Source organism: Thalassophryne amazonica, chromosome 14, assembly GCF_902500255.1.
Source record: "Thalassophryne amazonica chromosome 14, fThaAma1.1, whole genome shotgun sequence".
Classification (NCBI taxonomy): domain Eukaryota; kingdom Metazoa; phylum Chordata; class Actinopteri; order Batrachoidiformes; family Batrachoididae; genus Thalassophryne; species Thalassophryne amazonica.
The window spans coordinates 84,410,855-84,434,870 of record NC_047116.1 but is presented as its reverse complement, the minus strand read 5'-3'; the positions used below and the strand labels follow the sequence as shown (position 1 = coordinate 84,434,870).

At 39.1% G+C, this 24,016-nt stretch overlaps 1 protein-coding gene across 2 annotated transcripts; it reads right to left on the bottom strand.

Annotated features, from left to right (window-relative positions):
• Nucleotides 1-1,272: 1,272 nt before the first annotated feature.
• On the bottom strand, nucleotides 1,273-20,095 carry LOC117525010 (interleukin-10 receptor subunit beta-like). Of its 2 annotated transcripts, none has more exons than XM_034186829.1 (7): nucleotides 19,948-20,095; nucleotides 17,808-17,943; nucleotides 13,778-13,959; nucleotides 10,341-10,495; nucleotides 9,018-9,168; nucleotides 5,112-5,254; nucleotides 1,273-1,875 (listed from the first exon to the last, which is right to left on the bottom strand). In XM_034186829.1, exons 1-7 carry the CDS (start codon nucleotides 20,000-20,002, stop codon nucleotides 1,660-1,662), a joined length of 1,038 nt encoding a protein of 345 aa, XP_034042720.1. In that variant the 5' UTR covers nucleotides 20,003-20,095; the 3' UTR covers nucleotides 1,273-1,659. The 2 variants fall into 2 exon arrangements, with proteins under 2 accessions (XP_034042720.1, XP_034042721.1); XM_034186830.1 differs by having other exon boundaries at nucleotides 17,814-17,943.
• Nucleotides 20,096-24,016: the final 3,921 nt, after the last annotated feature.

The following is a 24,016-nucleotide window of genomic DNA, read 5'->3' as shown; positions in this document are numbered from 1 at the left end:
GCAACTTTGTTGTGATTTGGCGCTATATAAATGAAAATAAACTGAAACTGAAATCCACTGTCTGATAGTAGACTTGAGACAGTGGAATTTGGTGGAAGATTCAGTTAGCGGGAGATGTTCTGGGCTTACAAATGGTTTAACACAGTCAGTTTGCTTCATGAGTACATCATATTGTGAGGGGGCCAGAGAACATTTAAAGCTTTGAAGATGCACTTGGTAGAGTAGCACGTCCTGGGCTGTCACATGATGAAGTTGACTTGCCAGTTCTTTTCATCGTCATATTTTCCTTCCAAGAAAAACAAAAACTATTATTATTAAGTATTAATTAAGGTAGAACACATAGATAAAACATAAAAACAACCACATATAAGGAAATAGGGCTATTCTCTAAGAAAAGTTATTATGCTTTCATAATCATGTATTTTATGTATAAAACTATAATTTCACTTGCCAATTACAGACGTTAGCAGTTCAGAATGATTTGGTTCTGGGGTAGATTTAAACATTTGATTAGCTAATGACAACATGGCAGAAAGTTGTTAATAACCATAAAAAGCTTAAAAATATATGTGGGAGCTACTGTGTGAAAGACCCTGATCTAAAACTTTCTTTGATTGGGCTTAAAATTCCAAAACATCTTGAGTGTGTACATTGTTATGACAGACTGGGACAAGATATGGCTTTGCAATTTCTTGTGTAACGGTAATAATCTGTCCAAAATTCATGGATTATTTATAACAGAAGAGATACAACAGTAACCAGATACCAGAAGCTGCTTGAGGTTCTTGGTGCCACTTGGACATGTGAGCTTGTATGGCACCTCTTCCGGTCTTATTCTTGTCTCAAAAGTTGACTATCAGTGGCGGCCAACAGATGTAGGCTTTTGAAATGAAAAAAAAGCAGCAAACCAGCACTCTCTAAGTTAAATGTAACTTCAAAACCACACAAATCTTGAGACAAAGAGAAGTGACAAGTAGCTGCTTTGGCTACATTCATAGAAAGTCCTTTGTACTGTGTTTTCTGTCTTGTGACCATGCTAGTTTTACTGCTGTTAAACAATCAGAAAGCAGTAGTTTAATCGCTTCAATTTAGTCCATTTCTCTGTGGAAATGGTGTCTCATGGATCCTATTCATTGTGTACCTCGCTCTGCCACCTTCCTGTGCTTTCCTTTCGTAGCTAAATTCATACAAAACCCTTTCTGCGAGGTTGTGTGGAGTTCAGGTGTCTGTCAGGACATCTCTAACATGCAGTTTTACGATAGAACAAAACTGTTTGCAGATATTTATGTTATCACTTTATTTACATTCAAATGACGCCAACATTTCTTCAATGTTAATTTATTTTTGTTTCCACTCCTCGTACATGGCTGAGTGTGTGGATTTAGTGTGCCTAAGCAGTTTTCTAATATTACAGAATGTGCAACTCCTTCAGTGTAACAAACACGAGGTCGTGCACCACTTCAATAACACCCACAGGATGAGGTTTCAGTCTTGCACCTGCACATCTGCAGTGCACTTAACTGCGAAAAACCTGAAGAAAAAAAAAAACCTCTGAGGGCAAACATGGCCCCATCACTGACCCCGACGCCTCTCTTTTAAAGAGCAAACAAAAGCTTTTTAGCTGCTTTACCGACTCCTCCTTGATTGTTCTTAATTGCTTCAGTCCACAATTCTGATTTGTGTTTCCTCATGGACGCCTCTGTTTACTGTGACATCAAGCTGTCTGCTGCTGCTGTTCTCTGCTGCCTCTGGGGGGTGCTCTTCCACCACAGGTCTGCCATCTGTAATGAAGCTGACCTGGTGGTAAGTCTCCTCGGGCGGTTTGGAGTTGAGCATCGCCAGGTAGATGAAAGAGCTTGGGGGCTCCATCAGCTGCTGAAGGGTTGCACAGGAAAAATCAATAAAAAGTTACATTAAATATTTAATGAAAGGACCAAACTGATCATTTGTAAATGCTAACAACAAAATCTTACTCTGTTAAACATGTATTGTCCCCAGTGTTGTGAGCAGTGCAGTAAATCAAAAACATTTCAACTTCCTGATCATTTACTTGAACTTTGTGATTATTTACTTGAACTTCTTGATTATATGCTGCCAACCTGAACTGCACCGGCTCTTTAAGGAAGTCTACAAGACCAATTAACTGAATTGAGAGCAGGATGTCATAAGGAACCGTGAACAAACGAAAACAAAGATGATTTGTCAGTGGATGACGTTTTTATTTGTCATGATGCTCTTCTGCGTATTTGAAACAGAACAAAAACTGTGTGATCAACATTGGCGGAAAAGCTGAACGCATTTCGGTAGACCACCGCAAACTGGCCCACCTGGAGCTGGCCCGTCCACAATCACAGGGTCGTCCACCGAACTGGCCCTGCCGCCTACCCCGCATGCCTAAAACTCCTTTACGCAGTGCCCCAACGCCCCAGTACGACGGAGCAATTCCAGCCGGATTATATGCCCCCCGATGATTTTTCATTTTATTGTTCTTCCCTATGGTGAATTCCGGGAAGGCCTGTGTAGCACGCGCATATGCATGTACACACGCAAGGTGTTGTTCAGACATAATTCATCAAGTCAGTGGCCCACTCGAGGTTCAACCTGTTCGCACTTAAATGTCAGCCACTCAAGGTTATACTGCGCAAGGTACACATCTGTGTTCTATTGATTGTTTCCAAAGATACCTCGGTAATGTGTATGCAAACTTTGATCACTCACTACATTGCGCCAAGTGCAGATAATCATCTGCACCTGCTGTTTATGTAATCAGCTGCATGTTTGGATGTAGAAACAGTCTCTCTTTATTGCTTCTGACTCAGTTTGTACAGGGCTTCACTTTTTCTACATTTTGTTATGTTACAGCCTTATTCCAAAATGGAGTAAATTCATTTTTCCCTTCAAAATTCTACTCACAACACCTCATAATGACATCAAAAAAGTTTGTTTTATTATTTAATTTTTGCAATTAAAAAACAATGAAGTAATCACGTATGTAAGCATTCACACCCTTTGCTCAGTAATTTGTTGATGCACCTTTGGCAACAATTACAGCCTCAAGTCTTCTTGAATATTATGCCACAAGCTTCGTGCACCTATCTTTGGGTAGTTTTCTCCATTCCTCTTTGCAGCACCTCTCAAGCTCCATCAGGTTGGATGGGGAGCGTCGGTGCACAGCCATTTTCAGATCTCTCCAGAGATGTTCAATCAGATTCAGGTCTGAGCTCTGGCTGGGCCACTCAAGGACATTCACAGAGTTGTCCTGAAGCCACTCTTTGATATCTTGGCTGTTTGCTTAGGGTCACTGTACTGCTGAAAGATGAACTGTCGCTCCAGTCTGAGGTCAAGAGCGCTCTGGGGCAGGTTTTCATCCAGGAGGTCTCTGTACTGACTCGTCTTCCAGTTGCTGCTGAAAAACATCCCCAGTACCACCACCATGCTTCACTCTAGGGTAGAGTTGAGACGACTAATGAAAATCATTAGTTGGGTACCATTAGTCATCTAGTCAACTAGTCGCCAACTAAATTTGGCATTGAATTAATTAACCCAATTTTTAATCTTCATGGCGAAATTCAAATGTGACACTTATTTTAACAAATATAAGCACAAAATACAAATACATGAAGACCTGCACTCTTTTACTAGGCATAAACGTCCCATTTGAGCTGATTAATTCACCTGCCAAGGTTCACAACGGTGGCAACTCCAGCAGGTCTATTCTTTCAAGGGTTAAATTAACCTAATAAATGGCTTTTGACTAGTCGACTAATAAAAAACAGTTGACTAGTTGGATGTTAGCTTGTCGAAGTCGACTACTACGACTAGTTGTACAATTCCTACTGTAGGGATGTATTGGCTAGGTGATGAGCGGTGCCTGGCTTCCTCCAAACATGACACCTGGAATTCCTGCCACAGAGTTCAATCTTTGTCTCATCAGACAATTTGTCTCATCAGAGAATTTTTTTTCTTATTGTCTGAGAGTCCTTCAGGTGCCTTTTCGCAAACTCCAGGTGGGCTGCCATGTGTCTTTTAGTAAGGAGTAGCTTCCATCTGGCCATTCTACCATACAGGCCTGATTGGTGGATTGCTGCAGACATGTTTGTCCTTCTAGAAGTTTCTCCTCTCTCCACAGAGGAATGCTGGAGCTCTGACAGAGTGACCATTGGGTTCTTGGCCACCTCCCGATGAAGACTCTTGTCTCCAGATTGCTCAGTTTAGACGGGCTGCCAGCTCTAGGAAGAGTCCTGGTGGATCCCAACTTCTTCCATTTATGGATAATGGAGGCCACTGTGCTCAGAGGAACCTTCAAAGCAGCAGAAATGTTTCTGTACTCTTCCTCAGATTTGTGCCTCAATAAAATCCTGTCTTGGAGGTCTACAGACAATTCCTTTGACTTCATGCTTGGGTTGTGCTCTGACATGCACTGTCAAATGTGGAACCTTATATGTAGACAGGTGTGTGCTTTTCCAAATCAAGTCCAGTCAACTAAATTTACCCCAGGTGGACTCCATTTAAGCTGGAGAAACATCTCAAGAATGATCAGTGGAAACAGAATGCACCTGAGCTCAATTTTGAGCTTCCTGGCAAAGGCTGTGAATACTTATGTATCCTTAGTTTTTTTTTTTTTCCTATTTTAATACATTAGCAGAAATCTCCTAAAAAAATCACATTGTCATTACAGGGTATTGTGTGTAGAATTTTGAGGGGAAAAAAAAAGAATTTCATCCATTTTGGAGTAAGGCTGTAACTTAAAAAATGAAGTGCAGCGCTGTGAATACTTTCTCGATGCATCATATATTATGTGTATTTCTTTAAGAATAAATGGCTCCATATGTAATAAGTGGACTCCTATACATTCTGGTGCAACTCAAGACAATTACAGTCACTGTTTTTCACGCTGTGTTACACAAATAAATACACATTTGCTTAATATATCAGTTGCATAACATGGATTGCTTGATCATCAAAACAATCAATTTTATTGATTTATTTATTTTTTGTCAACAAACAGTGTGTGTGCGGTCAAGCTGGATGAGCTGAAAAGTGGTTGCTGATGGTAGACAAACACTACATTTTACAAGAAAACTGGTCATGACAAACAAACATGAACACACCTCTTTCAAGTGTGGAGGCAACGACACATTTGGACACAGAATGTAGGACATCCTTTTTCGATACACCACGGCAATCGCAACCACAATCACAACTACTGCCATGACAACAAATGTCACCAATGCTGCCACCCATGGAGTGTTTTCTGGGGGGAACAGTTAGAGCAAGAACACAACTGAATAATACTGTACATCTTTCCAATCGTTGTCCACAGAATGTAATATTCACACAGCTGTCATGTCTGGGAGATTCCAAATTATTTTGTTCATTATTTGTTGTTATCATATTTATTTAAAGTTGCTTAATTTGATGTCAAATGTCAAAGACATGCAACCTTATTTTCATTTTCATATTTTCATTTCATTTTCAGGTGATAAAACCTTGAAAGTTCTCAATTTGTTCAAACATGATAATACACACTATATATATATATATATATATATATATATATATATATATATATATATATATATATATATAAACAATGAACAAATGTTTTTCACTTTTATTAAAAACATTTACAGAAATATTTTAATGCTACATAAATTGTGCATCATGAGCATACAGTACTGAGAATGTTTCATTGCTACCCTACAAAGCAGAGCCCTGTGCGGGACTAATTTCTCTTTCCCGCTCCTGCTGGATTTCAGACTGTTACCGCCCACTCCCGCAATGTGTATGTTACACTCACAGAGGTCAATATAAGAACTAGAGTCCGCAGTCGTGAGCCGTGTCCCGGCAAGGAGGCGTGGTCCCCATTTGGAATCCGGGAAACTCAGTAGGCAGCGCACATAGATGCTCAATTTGTCTTGTCAAGAAACAGGTGGAATATGCTGGAAAGCTGCACATGTTGGCAATGTCACAAACGGAGGACGAAGGGAGACATTTCCTTCCATAAGTAAGTGGTTTTGGTTCTTCTTGTCACTTTGTCTGTGACATTTGGTTGATTAACAGGTGTATGTTCCCTGCCATGTCTGTGTTGTCCGAGGACACGGACCATTAACTTTTATGTCTAGTTGATATTTTCCCCTGCTAGACTGATAGTTGAAATACTTGTTGTTAGTGATTAAAATTGTTTGACACATTTTGCACCTTAAATAACCGAGCCGCTGTTCGCAGATTAAAATGACCCGCGCTGTGCCACTTAGTCACAGCCTCACACAGAGATGTGCACCCACACCATTGGCTTCATGAAACTCGAGCAATAAATGATAATTGTGTAAAAATATAATATATATATGAATGCATGTCATGGATTGATGAGCCGTTCTGCGCTGAACACAGCAGCAGCAGCAGCAGCAGCAGCAGCAGGATGTCTCAGCTCAGCAGCTGGAACAGATCAGATCTGTGTAACTTTCAACACTAATATTTGAGAATGTGTGGGTGTCACAGTAAGTTTAATACTTTCCTTACATAATTTAATGTAACTTAATTTTACTGGCTCAATATCCAGGTCAGAACGGCATTTTAACACTTTTTTGCGAGTGTTTTTCGAGTGTGTTCAGTCGCGTATTCGCATTGAAAATGCATTAACATCCAGGCACTTCGTCAATATTCTGTTTAAATCTGGACATTCTCTGTTAAAACACTCAGAGAATTGTGGGACTTTGGAGATGTTGAACATGAAATATCAAACATATGAAAATGTAAAAGGTAGACAAAAACTGATTTGGCACAATATGTAGAAATAATAATAACTTAATAGAGCGTCAAATCTGCTGATTGAACAATAAAACCTGGATGAAAAACACCACGATTAAAGCATTTTAGCACTGTTTTTAAACCTGTAAGAGCTCTGTGTGCCTGTGTCTAATTAATGATAATTAAGATCGAGGCAGTGTTTCAGGCAAAATGTCTGTTTACATTTGATATACAGTATTTATTACAGTTTTTAAAATAAGCTACTTCTGTAAGAAAACTTTTGAACTTTTATTTGACTTATGTTAGATACATCTGTGTTTATTTGTTATAGATTTTATTTTTTACTATATCAAGTATTTGCTACACTTAAATTGTTTTATTTTTTAGTGAGTTTTAGTTATCTGTTTGAGTTTGCATGTCATCTGATCTGAACTGGTTTTATCAGAAAGTCCAAAAAAAGACGTTGGGTTCTACCAGGTACTGAATAACTGAAGACAAGGGGTGGGGTTACCCTCTGTCTACGCGAGCTAATAAGGTTAGGTGTAGGAATAAAACCCACCCCCTGTACCACCAACATTGTCTTATAAAAACAACTTGTTGGCTTTGTTCCACTGATCTGAATATAATACTGGATATCTCATTGGCCCACACACTCCGTACAAACCACTGAAGCAAACTGGCGGCCATCTTACCACTCGCATGTTATGTGGCCCGCACATAGACTGCTTATTAGAACGCCAACAATTTGGAGTAATAACTGAGCTGATTCTCTCATTTTCTTATTTTTGTTCTCCAGATAATGTAACCTTCATCCCTCCTAATCTATGTCTGCCATGATTAGCTGTTTCATTTACAAATTTATATATATATATATATATATATATATATATATATATAGCAATAGCAGATTCTTTTCATAGTTGTACTGAAAGAATAGAATAGAACACCACTTAACTAGCTCCAGGAGAGTTGGTTTTCCCTTGCAATGTTAATATTTACTATGCACAGCTCTGTGAGCTTCAGCCTAATATTAGCAATAAAGCTTGTGGCAACAACACCTAAAGTTCCAAAACTATGCACAAGTAGACCTAATAAATGTCTTAAAATAATTTGTCCAACACAAATCTCAACATGTGGCTACACACAAGCCACAGCAGCTGTTATTATTATGGTGATTTGTGCAGTTTATAGCTGCACATTTTTTTTTTGTTTACAAAATCACAAAGAATAAAGTTGTGTGCGCCTGGTTAAAGATCAATAGTAAAGAACATTCAGGGGCAGAACATGCAAGTGGTAATATGGTGGCCAGTTTGCTTCAAAGATATTGGCCAAAGAGCGATCCAGTATTATATAGAGATCAGTGCTTTGTTCGGGGTCTCTCACAAGATGCAGCCCCTGTGTGGGCCACATCTCTGGGGACCCAGGCCTGTTTTTCAATGTGAACTTGACTAAATTCAAACTGAGTAATACTATGACTTTGTACTTTGTAAGGGACAGTATTAAGAACCTGGTAGAATTAACACTTACAGTACATGTGGAAGTGAGCAGCAGGAAGCACAAATGAGGCTGTTTTTATTCCTCACGTCAGTGAACAAGCTAATCTGTGTGCTGTGGATGTGCAAAACGTGTCAATCCCAAGGCACGCACAATAAAATGACATAACCACTTGTTGCTGGGTAGAACAGATAAAATATTCAAAAGCAGAAAGAGTGTGCACACCAGTAACACTTCTGTCACTGTCTTAAAAATGGTGAGTATTTACACAATCCATTATCTTTGAACTATTCATGTTGAAATTAGATCATGTTGCACGTTTTTCACTTCCAACATTAAATAACTTACATCTTTGCCTAAATAAGTATTTCTGTTTTAGAAATGCTTATTAGAGTATAAATAATTCTTAAAACACATCAAACAGGAAAGGATGCCAATAATTCAGACTGCTGCTGATGCACAATGTTTCACATTTTAAAACAGGGTTCAGACCCAAAACATGATGTGAACCCCTGTTTTGAAGATAAGCTGCTGGAAACACCGTATTGCTTGGATTTATGACAAAACTCTTCAATGACAAACTAGTAGTTTGCCAACAGCATATTTCAGAAACGGGCGTTTGGTGTCTTCACATCTTGCTGGACTGACTGTAAATATGTGGTGTCAATCTGGAATGAATCTACTCATGTCTGGCTCAGCTGAAATGACCAGAATGTGGAAGTTAGACTGCAGAGTCTCCTGCCTGCCGCTACAACTTTCACATATGTACTTACCACTAGTAGTGCTCTCACAGACAGGGCCGCTGAGTTCGCTGGGAGTGATGTTCCAATTTGTGTTGATCTGCACTTGGACACAGTACTTGGTCCAGAGGTCCAGCTCAGACAGAACCACCCGGTTTTGCTGTATGTTGCTCATGCTTCTGGCCTGTCAGATGCAGAGATGAACCAAGAACATGTCAAATGTGTGATGTGAGTTTCTCTTGTTCTTACAATACTGATGGGAAATCATTTTCTGTGAACTTCCAGTATGCAGAAAGTGGTGCACGATCCAAGGCGAGTGTCATTGCTGGTTTTCACCTGACACAGTTATCATTTTCATAGCCAGTGCCTATTTTTCTTGGACACCAAATGTACTTGCATGTGCCTGCGCAACTATGAAGGGGTGGTCAAGTGGAAAGCTGGTGTGTTACTATTATCCATCACAAGACAGTGTTTGTGCTTGAGACTACCTAAAAACAGGTCTAAAGTCTTACGCCCCTGTCACACATAGCAAGAATGTGCAGGAAGCATGCCCGATACGGCAAATATTGGCATAATCCGACACAGTCGGGAGGTAAAGAGGCGTGGTCGGGAGTGTCGGAGTGCAGGCAGACTTGTGATGCCAGATCCATCTCAAGGTTCCCTCATATGCGCTCAAATCATTCTGGATCCCGTTTTGCCGCCACTGGAATATATAAATTGCGGATAGATGGTCCTCTGATAACACATGGACCGCCAATGGATAGGTGTCCCATCTCGACCGCATCCGGAAAGTTTTGAACATGTGCATTACACTCGGGCCGCCGGCCGATTTTGACCAACTGTGTGGACTTCCGCAGATGACTGTCAGAACGTTTTGGAACTGAAATCCGACACTTTTTGGATGTGCGCCAATTCATAAGTAGGAAGCCAATTCATATAGCCGGAATCACGCCACTCTGTGTGATTCCGGCTATATGTCATGGGGGTATTATGATCAGCTGATTGGTATGTTTGCTAGTTGTGTTCTGATCCTCTGCTTTAATTGGATAAGTTGTTTGCGGCTTCCTCCACACACACCTTTGTCACACAGATTGAATTTCTCTGTATCAACTCCTCGCCTGCGTCTTTGACCATTGTCTTTGCCTGATTCCACCCAAATGCCACCGTGGCACCGATTCTCTGTGCTGTTGCTGTGTATCATTAAAAAACAGCAGTAAAGCCTGCTTTCACCCATTACCCATGTAGAGCTCTGCTTAGTAGTTTTGAGTCTCACCTTTAAATTTCTTCCCAACGAGCTAAATGAATCATGACTGTATGAAGAAAAGACAAATAACTTTGGATTCAGCATAATTCTACCTTTTCCTTCTCTCCATCCTTCCAGAAAGTAATGTTGTAGGTGATGAAGGAGTATGCATTCCTGAGCGCTGAGATCCTAAACACTGGGTCCTCAATGCTTACTTCAATAGTAGGCCCATTAGACATGAGGGACACCGTGGGTGGACCAATGATAGCTGTGGAAGAGACCAGACCACAAAGACACTGAGATAGAAACCACGAGGAGAATAAGATACAGAATAAGAAAGCATTTCTGTGAGATTAAAATCATTCTTCATCAGAAACACCAGTGCTGAACAATGCATCATTTCAGTATTGACACTGCAATCAATATTCATATCAAAAAATGTGCCAGTTCCAAATTCTGCAAAATCAATCAATCATGAAGGGTTTTGGAGAATGCCTGACTGTGAAGTAAAAATGCCTACCAAAATTAAAGTTTTGAAATTTCCAGATTCAGGCTGCCATTCTGGATTTTGAAGTAGTTCATCTGAATTTGTAATGGCAAACCCCTGTCACACCTTGACGATTTAGCCAGCGTATGCTGACTATATTAAAAATGCTGGCATATGCTGGTGTACGAGGTGCCTTCAATAAGTTTTGAGACTTTTTTCGTAGGGGCAGTTATAATCATCCCACACTCTGGTCATTTTGATATGGCATTACCATATGTCTAAGGAGATAATCTACCAATTTTTGTTATTACAGGTTGAAAGAGATGGCTGTATGTGGACGTTAAGCGGACCCTACTAAATCACGCTCATCACATCTGACTTTTTTGCAAAATGCAGTCAGGATGGGAGGATACTTTGGAAGAGCGATACGCTATAAAATTTTGTGTTAAGCTCGGAAAGAATGCTACGCAGACTTATGAACTGCTTCAGACTGCTTATGGATTAAATTGCATGGGCAGAGCATCGGTGTTTCGTTGGCACAAAACGTTTAAGGGTGGCAGAGAGTCTGTGAGAGACAATGAGAGGTGTGGGAGGGAAGTCAGAACACCGGAGTTGGTGGGGAAAATTCATATTTTTATGGATGAGGACCGTCAAGTGTCAAGAGAGACAATAGGTGTAGAGTTTGAAGTCAGTGTGGTAACTGTACACACAATTATTCATGATGAACTGAACATGTGCAAAGTTCAGGACAATGCACCAGTCCACAACTCCATCCGTGTTTCCAACTATTTGACCGAGATGGGCATCAAGACAGTTCCTCACCCTCCCTACAGTCCAGACCTTGCTCTCTGTGACTTTTGGTTGTTCCCCAAGCTCAAGGAAACCTTAGAGGCAGCTGTCCTGCATATGCGGACCATACGTTGCAGGTACGTTATGTGATTGTTGACACGTTTCTTGTAAGTTACTTATAAGATGAAATACCTCCATTGATGCTGTCCATTGATTGGCTGAACAACTGAAAGCTGCAGTCCTCATGCAGTTCAGACTGTTACAAATATTAAAACTATTCACACACAGAATAAATATAAAGTCTTAATCTTACCTGTTTGTTTCAGTCAGATTCATAATCACAGCCTGATGAAAACATATCCACATAATGTGTCCTGATTTTGGAAACCAATATCTGAAAATACATTCGTATTTTCGGTTTCGTGGCTGAAGGAATGTAGTGTTTTAAAAGAAGTCCCTCTGTGGTTTTTCTGTTCCCAGTGCATTTCTCAGCCTGAACCAGAGAATGGCGGTGCTTTGTGCCACAACAAGAAAATTAAGTTGTTTTAAAAGTTGAAAGCGTTACAGCACCTCATTCATTCATGTCATCGTTTATCACAAACATCAGTTGATTCTTCAACATTCTGCATGCGATGAAAATAAATTCCATGATCCACCAAGACAAAAATAAAATAAAATTTTAAAAATGTTAAATTACTCTGTTTGGCCTCCGTGTGGAGAAGAGGCAACGTGCGACAGCATACACGTGCTCGATAATGTGCACGTCAATATGTATGTGTTCCGCCAACCAAACAAAAGGCTTCTGCCAAGCCAGCCATAACCATCCCAACCTGCACAACACCATGCAGTACAGACCCGGGCCGCTCAGTGGAAACAGGGCTGTCAGCATACACTGGCTAAATCGTTGAGGTGTGACAGCTGCATTAAACACATTTTTCATTTGTTGGCATATGCTGGCAAAATCGTCAAGTTGTGACAGGGCCCTGAGAACGCATGTGAATGGACACCAAAATCGAATAATCCTGAATTCCAAGCTTGAGAATTGGAGCATTTTTTAAATTTGATCGCATTTTGATTCCCAACACAAATGTCCACCACTTTGAAGAGGATCACCCAAGCCAAATTTGTTCAGTATGCTTCAGCCAAAACCCAATCCAAAACCCCTTTCAAACCTTTGTCAATATGAAAGTCTAACAGAAAATTAAGATTGCTGCTCTATTATTTAACAGCCATGATTTACTAGAACCTTATGCACTGCTACAAGTAAGAGGCTTCCTGGCAAAGACCTGGATTTGTTTGCACAACATGTGCAAAGAGAACCAGCAGGAAAAAGAGATGCAATTCTGGAAAATTAGTGACTGCTAAGTATGAGGATTTCTCACTGACCACCACGCAGCTGTTTGAACCAAGAGAATTCCTGAATAAGTGAAAGTTCAGGTTCTACAGATCCACACTGAGATCTGTGACCTGCATCAATTTTTAAACGTAAGATACAAACTGTTCAATTTGTCTCGAACTGGAAATGTGCTGTTGTGCAGTTTGGCACAGATGGATTGAGTGGGCTTTGCTTTTACGTGTTTGTGTTATTGTATCAAATCATGGGTTGTTAAGAAGCTTAATGATATGAACACTCTACATTTTCATTTCAAATACTTGAAGTCTGGTGCCCTGATGAAAGCTGAACCCGACCACCCATTTGTCCACCTGATGTCCATGCAGCCCCAGACATGGGGAGGAAGGAAATAAATACAAAAATATAGCGCAAACCAGAGTTCCAGGGTCTTCAAATTCACAGGGAGCATTCTTGGGACACAGACCTTTGGGAAAGTCCAAAGATGGCTAACCTTGACATATTTTAAGAGGTCAAAAGGTCACATTCTGTTTCCTATTTTTATGCTCATACGGCTGAGGGTATTTTAGCATTGCGTTATATTTTTTAGACTGGAAGCACAAGTGGACTTGTGATTTACAAGACATGGGTGAGAAAGCCATAACTACATCACCCACACAGGAATAACAGTTATGTTGAAATACACGCATCTTCACGCCAGATGGCCACCCATGAGTACAAGTAGTATTACCCCTCTGTCAGTGGTGTTTAGGGTGAATTTGTAACATACTGAAACTGAGTAAAGCATGTAACTGCTCTTCTGCAAAGATTTATGAAGATAAGTCAGTTAATGTAACTCTCAGAAACATCCATGCATTTAAGTGTTTTAAGCATTTGTATTATTTTGTCTGAAAGGCATCAAAACAAAACAAGCGTCCACTCACTGTTCATGTCCATTGTAATCTGGTTACTTTCCACCCAGTCTGAGTGCTCTGTGGCTGACTGCACCCTCACTCTGCCGGTATACTTTCCATACTCGCTTAAGGGGATGTTGAGATCGGTGAAGTCACATCTGAGGGCAGAGATGTTCACACAGCCATCTTCATAGGGATGGGATAAGGATATGCTGTGGATAAACAATGGTATGAGAAATGTGTTGGCTTCTTCCCATTTTCAGTAGAGAACATGAACACAACAGCAAAAAAATAAATAAATAAAAAAAGAGAATGATTTGGAAAATGCAAACAACCCCCGCAGTGATTCTTACATTTATTTTGACTTCTATTTCAGTATAGACAGCATGAAAACAAAGATATTTCATATTTTTTGTAGTGAACTTCATTTAATGTGGTTGTCTGCATCCACTCCTGCATTTAAGTCCTGCAACACATTCCAAAAAAAGTTGGGATGGGAGAAAGGTATTCCATGTATAAGGTTTGAACAATCACTTTTACAGCTAGTTTTCTTGAAACAAGTCAGGGGGTGGATACAAGAACATTTCCATCAGTATGGTACTGCATAGTGAACCTGTGTCAAGCAGGCAATTCTCATCATGAATGCTCTGAGCACACAATATCCCCCCGGCAAATGCTGCTTTCGTACAAGTGCTTGCTACATTCTGATAAAATTTCAAGGAATTGGACCAGGTTTCCTGAAATTCCTCCTAAAAATACGCAAGGAGTTGATTTCAGAATGCAGGCATCAACTCATGAAACTGGCAGTGTCTAGGTTTGTTAATCAAGGGTCATTACTCTGCAAAAATGTGTCAATATTGTACAATATTACAATATGCGTATTATCAACCTATAACAAGGATTTGTACCAAGTTACTAAAAATGTGAGAGGAGTTCATTTCAGAATGCAGGCACCCAAGCATGAAACTGGCAGAGTCTAGATTTGTTAATCAAAGGCCATAACTCTGGTAAAATGAGCCCAACTAACCTATAACAATGACCTGTACCAAGTTACACGAAATTCCTCTTAAAAGTGTGAGAGGAGTTCAGAACTCTTATGCTCTTTTTGGGATGGACAGACACACAGAAGGATACTGCCACTACATAATCTCCCTTCTGGACTTTGGCCAGTGGGGGATAAAAATTAAGCAACCATGCTAGAAGGAAATTACTGAAAGAAGCCACCAAGACATGTCTGGCAGCTCTGAAAGAATTATAGCCTTCTGCGAATGTGAGAAACTGGGAATGATGCCAACATTTGCCTGTTGCATCACCATACCCATTGGTACAGGCAGTGTGTCTGCAAAATTTCTGTAAGCAACTCCATAAAAAACAAACAAACAAAAATCTTCATATTCACTCTGAAATTTTGGGTCCCTAGAGATGGGTATGGAAAACTGGTTCCTGTTAAGAATCTGTAAGAAATTATTCGATCCACAATAGCCTTTTTGCTTAATGATTCCCTTATCGGTTCTTCAGTTCACATTACACCGGAGCAGGTGTTGTTTTTGAGGGTGTGTATTGGGAAAATCAAAGTCAAAGTCAGCTTTATTGTCAATTCTTCACAGGTACCAGACATACAAAGCATGCACCAGGCATACAAAGCAATCGAAATTACGTTTCCCACCATCCCACAGTGAAATATTCCTGACAGTAAGCTAGTCAGAAATATTTCACCGTGGGAAAATGATCATTTCTCTACGTTGATTGTGGACCCGCTATTTCTGAGGAGCTGTGAAGCAAAGCAGCGGGCTGCAGCAAACGCGAGTGAAGCAGCGGGTCCGCAATTTCTTCATTAACTCTCCTCAAAGCCATTTAAAGATGTCAATCATGAGTCACCTTTGTGCTGATTAAAGTTTAACTAGGACTCCTGTCTTGTTGCGGGCAAGAAATGAGAATCATTCTCCGTTCCACACCGGACTATTTATTAGTTCCTTATTAAATTTTCGTGTGGCAGTGCACGCAATGGTTCACATGAGCTGGATCCACTTCGCAGCTCTGTAAACTGAAGTTACTGTTCCTCATGCAAAGGAAATAATAATAATAATAATAATGATAATAATATCCTCTGTTTTGTGGAACTAACTGCACAGCTCCAAACACTGCGCAGCTCTAAAGTTGGAAAGATAGATTTCAGTCAGAATTAATAACTTCAAAGTGAATCACCATTTTAAATCAAATGACACCTTTTTCCAAACGTTGTAATACAGACAACAAACTATAACCGCCAAAAACCATCACCCCCCAATTTTGTATCACCAGTTATCCATCGTCATGATGAAGTGGTTTAGAGGAGGATTTTCTTAAAAAGAAGACCTGAAAGTTTAGCTACAAATCACCAGAAGGTACATCTGAGATGCAAGTCTGGATTTGATCTGTTTGGTGAAAGAAAATCCTTCTCTGCTCTACTCCACTATGAAGCTAAGAGTAGTGATGCAAAATGCAAAGCTTGCACTGTGTACAATTTCTCCAATCACAGCCACATAAGCCCATAACTTCTCCTGGATTGTCTGGGTGTCTTGGTGGCTTTCCTCACTCTTCTCCTTCTTGCACAGTCACTCAGTTTTTCAGAACTGTCTACTCCATGCAGATTTACCATAAAGTGCCATACTGTTTGTATTTCTTTGTAATTAATGTAAATAAAGTCCAAGACATATTTAGTGGCAGCTTTACCATCAGAGAGCCTCATCCAAAACTACCACAAAAGACTCCAAGCTGTCAGTGATGTTAAAAGGGGCAATACACAGTATTAAGAACAGGGGTGTGTAAACTTTGGATTAGGGTCATTTGGGTAGTTCTCTTGTCATTTTGATTTAAAAAGAGGAAACACAGTTGTTTGACAATAAATGGCTTCACCCAACCACTAACCATGAGTGAAAAGAAGTTTTTGTGTTGTCATTCATATTCTCTTAAAAATGGCCAAAAAAGCAAAAATTCTGCCAGGGTATATAAACTTTTGAGCACAACTGTATGTTCAGAGATCAAGCATCCAGTGACCATGTACAGATTTTATTTATTTGTATTTATGTCCAGAGATCAAGGATCCAGTGACCATGTACAGAGTTTATTTATGTTCAGAGACCTAGGATCCAGTGACCATGTACAGATTTTATTTTTATTTATGTCCAGAGATCAATGATCCAGTGACCATGTACAGATTTTATTTATTTTTATTTATGTTCAGAGATCTAGGATCCAGTGACCATGTACAGATTTTATTTATTTTTATTTATGTTCAGAGATCAAGGATCCAGTGACCATGTACAGATTTTATTTATTTTTATTTATGTTCAGAGATCAAGGATCCAGTGACCATGTACAGATTTTATTTATTTGTATTTATGTCCAGAGATCAATGATCCAGTGACCATGTACAGATTTTATTTATTTTTATTTATGTTCAGAGAGCTAGGATCCAGTGACCATGTACAGATTTTATTTATATTCAGTGATCTAGGATCCAGTGGCCATGTACAGATTTTATTTATTTGTATTTATTTTAAGAGATCAAGGATCCAGTTACCATGTACAGATTTGATTTTTATTTATGTTCAGAGATCTAGGATCCAGTGACCATGTACAGATTTTATTTAATTTTATTTATGTTCAGAGATCTAGGATCTAGTGACCATGTACAGATTTTATTTATTTTTATTTATGTTCAGAGATCTAGGATCCAGTGACCAATTTCACATTTATTTACTTTAAGACTCAATAAAATGTTGATGACATAGAAAACCTGTAAAGCTTATTTTTTGTAAATAGAAAATTCACAGGAGGTATTGATAAGGGTAAGAATTGATAATGGCATCAACATCGATAAAATCTTATCAATTCCCATCCCTAGTCCTGATAGATGCAGGTGAAGACCAGTGAACCTCTTATTTTGGACCATGCTGGGATCTTGTAACATGCACAGCGACGATGGGTCCTGGGTACCTTCAAGCCTTGCCGTTGCGTGTTGATAAAATAAATTTTGACAAAAATCAGAAGGGTTTTTGTGTCAAAATTTCTGACTCACGCGTACTTAGTTGTGTACCCAGTAGTGTACAGCAGGTTGGGGGCTGCTCCTTCAGGTGGATCCCAACTCAACACCAAGTCCATGTTATAAGAGCTGAGTCGGACATTTCTGGGTCCTCTGAGGATTCCTGACACCACTGCAGAGTCAAAACATTAACATCACATTAGAATTACCATTAGTATACTTAGAGTGTACTGTGACTTTAAATGTGATCTTCTTGATAAAGGCTCTGTGATCACTGTACAAACTGCATGTAATATACTAATAACTTGTGCCGCAAGTTAAAAGACTCCCAGTCCCTCATCTGCTCATAATGGCTCAGTCTGCATGTGACGAAATTATCCCATGATCCACAAAACACTAAAATAAAATGAAATTATCTGAAAATACTCAGTTTTGCCTCCGTGTTGAGTGGGGAAGCCGCAGACACCGTGCATGTCCGCTTGTCAATATAAGTGTTCCACCTGTCAATCAAAAGGATTCTGCCAACGAGAATGAACCATTCTCACACTGAAAATACGGTGCAGCACTGATCCGAACCACTAGGTGGAAACAGGGCTGTCAGTAGCCTGTAAAAATCCATAAATGGGGCAATTAAGATAATGGTTCAGGCACTGTTATCACTTCCTACTTCTTCTCCAATGTCAGGACTCGCCAGGAAGTTCCTGGCTTTTAGTGACGGCCAATTCAAAATCTGAATATTTATCTCTTCAGTAACTGCGCACCAGGAAAGGATAAATTTCAAATTGTTGTTTAATTTTAGCCTTAAATACTCAAAAGACATTACATATCATGTCACCTACACATTAAAATTGTGCTATTATATTGGTGCACAATAAATTGTGGCTACGCTATGGCAGTCGATATAGCTTGGTAGATCTTGATACAGTCAACTTTAAAAGTCGATCTCTGTTCAAAAAAGGTTGGGCACTCCTGATTTAGGCTAACTGAAGACAGCCCTCTACTTTCTGTTACTCATAGTGTACTCAGTGTAGTTGATGTTTCACCCTGAAGAAGACCTGTTTTTACTCAGAAAAATTCTGAGTTTGTCCCCTTTCCACATAGCACTCATAATACCCATGTTGCTGAAAATGTAAAGTGTATTTATTTATAAATCGTTGACATGTTTGAGACAAAACGACTGCAAAAATTCATAGCTTAATTCATAATGAGAATGAAAGTGCAGTGGCGAGGCATAACCTGCGAGCACACATCATGAATGTGTTTTTTTTTTCACTTCATTCAGGAAATAATTAACTTATTATCTTTAGATCACCAATATAGCCCTATTATTTGCACCGATATCTTGGAAAATGTTTTTTTTTAGACATTTATGACACATGTATGATTTATGAACCTCTTGATTTACGTACTATTCCTGACCTAGCACTTTTTAAATCTAAGTTAAAGACTTATTTATTTAAACTGGCTTTTAACACTTAGTGGAGAGGTGACATGTTCTGTTATTTTTATGTTCTTTTTTATGTGTTGTTTTAAAATTTTATTCTATATGTGTTTTATTTTTGTGAATTTGTGTTTTTAATGTTAAGCACTTTGGACACCAGTCGGTGCTGTAAAGTGCTTTATAAATAAATGTTGATTGATTGATTGATTGATTGATAATTAGATGATGCTGTTGTCATGTGATCATAAGGTTGGTCACATCATTCGATTACAAATGACTTTCTGGTTGATATAAGCTTCATATCATCTCTCCTGCCCTATGGTTTCCTGGAAAATATTTGTGGGCTAGATTTTTGATGACTTTGACCTTTGACCAATCTGCTTCAAAAGCAAATAAACTGGAGGCGCTCATCTAAGAAAGTCACACAAAATTGGGTGAAAATCCGCTCATCCATTTCCAAGTTATTGCGCGATTTGAGTGATTACAATAATCCCCATTGTGTTTATCACATTTAAAAATATTTCTTTTTATCCACAAATGAATCTGTTTCCAATTCATTCAACGCTAATTTAATAAAAATGTGAGGTCGTGATAGAAAATGTGTTTCATTTAAAGTTATTCTACATTTGTAGTTACTATTCTGTTGCTGTTCCTTTAAAGAGGATCGAAAACTTTCCCGTAAAACACTCACATTTATAACGACGGTATAAACACAAACAGGAGAGTTTAAATTACCTGTGGATCCGCACAGAGCTGAGAACGTGAAAATAACATTTAAAAGAGGTGCCATGTTGTTAATATAAATTAATTTTTCTGACCAGCGTTTGCGTGTGTTTCATTTCTGAAGCTATTACATTGTATTTCCTGGTAGCGCGAGAGGGAGGGCGGGGAAATCCACAAAAGAAACTCTTCCGCGCGCACTTTACACTGTAAAAAACAATAACAACAAAACTAAAACTCCTTTGTTTTGTTTTTGAAAAGGAGCATTTCAAAAACACATATTAAATGCCGCAAAGTGTTGTGGTACGATTGCAATCAAGAATAGAAAGTGTTCCATTTTGATTACAGACATTCCCTAAAACCTTCAATTTTACATTGGATGGTTATTTATTTTTTTAAATTGAAAAATACAGTTCTTGAATCACCAATTTGCAGGGCCGTTTGGAGACCCCAAGCAAAATGGACTTGGAGGTCCCCCTACACCCCACCATCCCGCCCCGTCTGCCCAAACCCTACACAAACCACAGCATACCCTTAGCAAAAAGTAGTATACTTAAAGTTCATTTTATTAAGTATGCTTCAGTATAAGTATTAGCAAGTATACTACAGACCGTGTACTGTTAGTATACTAGAAAGTACACAAATTTAATACTTTTTCGGACTAAACTGGAACGTTTCAAGTTTATAAAAGTATATTTTAAAGTTTGTTTTAAGTTTTCAACAGTACACTTTAAAGTATACAACAAGTACACTCATTTATATACTATCAATTTACTTGGTATATCCCTCTTGTATGCTTAAATTATACTACACGTACACTTATCAATGTACTTGATATGCCTCTCCTATGATTAAAGTATACCACAAGTGCATTTATTGATATACTGCCACTGTACTAGTTGTATACTTTGAGTCCCTATTTTTAGTTTATTATCGTATACTTAAAGTATACTGTTATACACATTGGTTAGTTCACTATTTTATTTTTTATACTTTAATTTTGCTTGGCATATTACTTGTAGCTTACTGTTTATATACTGAAAATATACTCCTTAAAGTATTCTTAAAGTTTACTCATAATGCATGTACACAAGAGTGTGATGCATTTAAAAAAAAAAATCACAAGACAGATTGTTGAAAACAAGTTTGATATATTTTCAAACATTTCAAAAACAAAGACCTACGAAATCAAGTCCTTCCTTTGTGGAGAAAAGTAAAGGAAAAAGTGCATGTAAAATGTAAACATAATGGTCTGTCCAAGATCAAGTCCTTATTTGTAAAAATGTAAACACAGCGTCTTCAACTGAGAACTAAAGTCCTTCCTTGTCAAAAAAGGTAAAATAAAAGTGCGAACCTTTGGAACCCAAAATAAATAACTACATAGAAAAAAAAATCTGTACTTTTATGACTTCTTTTCAGTTACTTGAGTCAATGGCTTGACTTAGTATATCTTGCTCCAAGTGCATAATAAGTGTTAGTACTTTGTGGCAGAAAGACGTAAAAAGTATACTAAAGTACTAGATGCACTCAGAGAGTGCAAACCTGCGCCAAGGCCATGGGGTCACTCACGCCATAACATGTACACGCCGTGGAATCATTGAACCTAAAAAAGTCTAACAATGATGTTTAAACTTACACTTTATATCAGTAAAGTATTTTTTTGAGAGTGCATTTGAACATTTTCAAAAACTCCACCACTAGTGCAGCAGATAAGAGAATATTTACAGAGGAATTTTTCAAATGATGATACAAGCACCACATTTGGCACAAATACTCCTTAGACATCACTCTTTTGAACGAGCAGAGTATCCACTTAAATATTCAATAGGTGGCCAAGTAGGGGTCCATGAAGTATTACACAGGGGTCAAAATTAAAAGACGCTCCAATCACATTGAAAACTATACCACATTATTTGTCTGATCATAAAGATTCCAAAAATGTATAGTTTGGACTATCTATGACTGAATGTTCTGGAGTTATGGGGTAAAAACAGCAAAAATGATGACAAAGGTCAGTTTCAGTTAAAGTTGCTCCAGTTTTGGTAAAAAGTGATGCAAATTATTGGTTGAGCTAATAGGATTAATAAATGGAATAGTTTTTAACGTGTTGAATGTTTACTGTCCAAAGTAAAGGTCAAACAATGTCATTGACCATTGGATTCTATGACAGATGACATATGTAACCCTGTAACATGATAACTAAGCATGGCACATGGTGCAAACTATTCCTTTTTAAAACCGTATTCAGTCAACCAATAACTTGCATCACTTTTTACCAAAATTGGAGCAACTTTAACTTTGGCCCCCTGTACAAACTGAATTGACCTTTGTCACCATTTTTGCTGTTTTTACCCCATAGCTTCATAACATTCTTCAATCATAGATAGTCCAAACTATACCTTTTTGGAATCTTTATGATCAGACAAATAATGTGGTATAATTTTAAACATGATTGGAGCATCTTTTAATTTTGACCCCTGTGTAATACTTCATCTACCCCTACTTGGCCGCCTATTGAATATTCAAGTGGACAGTCTACTTTTTCAAAAGAGTAATGTTTAAGGAGTATTTGTGCCAAATGTGGTGCTTATATCACCATTTGAAAGATTGTTTCAGTTATCTGCTGCACTACACCATCCAATAATAATCAACATGTGACCAGAGGACCTATCTTTGTGGCCGGGACGGCCGTGGGATTCAGACACCAGACTGCTCAAACTGAAGACCAGAACTCTACCAGGTCAGCCAAAGGGGAATTCCCTGACTAGCCAAGCTAGCAGGAACATTGTTTCAATCTGGACTTCACCTTGCTACATATTTCCCCACCATTTTTGACCTCGTCCCGAAGTCACAGGTGCATTTAAGCATGTTCTGTGACTACCCACATCCTGCCGACAACACCAGCTTGTGAGTGGAGGACCTATCTTTGTGGCCGGGATGGCCATGGGATTCAAACACCAAACTGGCTTTGATATGAGGTCAAGAAAGATGTCATTTCAAATCACATTAAAGTTACTTCACCAAGTCACTGTGCATTACTTTTATTTTTGTATCGAGGGTCGATTGCAGCATTAAAACCAGCCCATGAGCAGGGAGATGTTGGCATTCGGTTGAACGGCCCACTTTGTCCGCTTTCAGGGAGCTGCAAGTACAGAGCTGTATCTGCTGCGCAGCAGCTCCGAGTTCAAAACCAGTTGTCTCGCAAAATGCATTGATGCCCAGAGCTATGGTTTTACAAAGACATGTTTAATTTAAAACTTTGTGCCGCTGTGTGTGTGTGTGTGCATCCTCACTAAAAAAGTAACTAGTAATCTAACTTAGTTACTTTTAAAATTGAGTAATCAATAATCAGTAATTGTATTATTTTTTCAAAGTAACTGTGGAAACACTGCTGGTTACTGTGGGAGTGGCCCCCTTGAGGGGGATTCTGATAACACTGTGGCTGCACTTTCCTGCATTGACTATCACAGAATTTAAAGGGGCAGTCACACAGTTTGTCGTTTATAACCAGTCGCTGTCTTGGGGCCCCAGGCCAGGTCAGGGCCCCAGGCAATTGATTGGTTTGTTTTCCTTGTTACAACATACCTGTCAAGTTGGATATATAAAGGGATGTTCGATGCAAAGTGTGATGTGACTGGGATGAGAATCAGCACTTCCGAATCTGAGACCATGTACCAATGTCGGAACAGGGTGGATTGTCCCCTCTGGGTCAGGGGAGAGTTACCCCCCCCCAAATGGAGGAGATTAAGTATCTCTGGGTTTTGTTCACAAATAGGGGTAACTTGGAGAGTGAAATTGATAGATGGACTGGGGCAGTGTCTGGTCTTTTTATGGATGCTGTACCAGACCATTGTGGTTAAGAAACATCTGTGCCAGAAGGTGAGGCTCTCAATTTACCCGTTGATTTATGATCCTGTCCTCACTTATGGTCATGAACTTTGGGTAATGACTGAAAGAACAGTCATGGATACAAGCAGTGGAAATAAGATGCCTCTGTTAGGTATCTGGGGTTACACTCCTGGACTGGGTGAGATGCTCGACTATCTGGGAGGGAATCGGAGTAGAACTGCTGTTTCTTTGTATC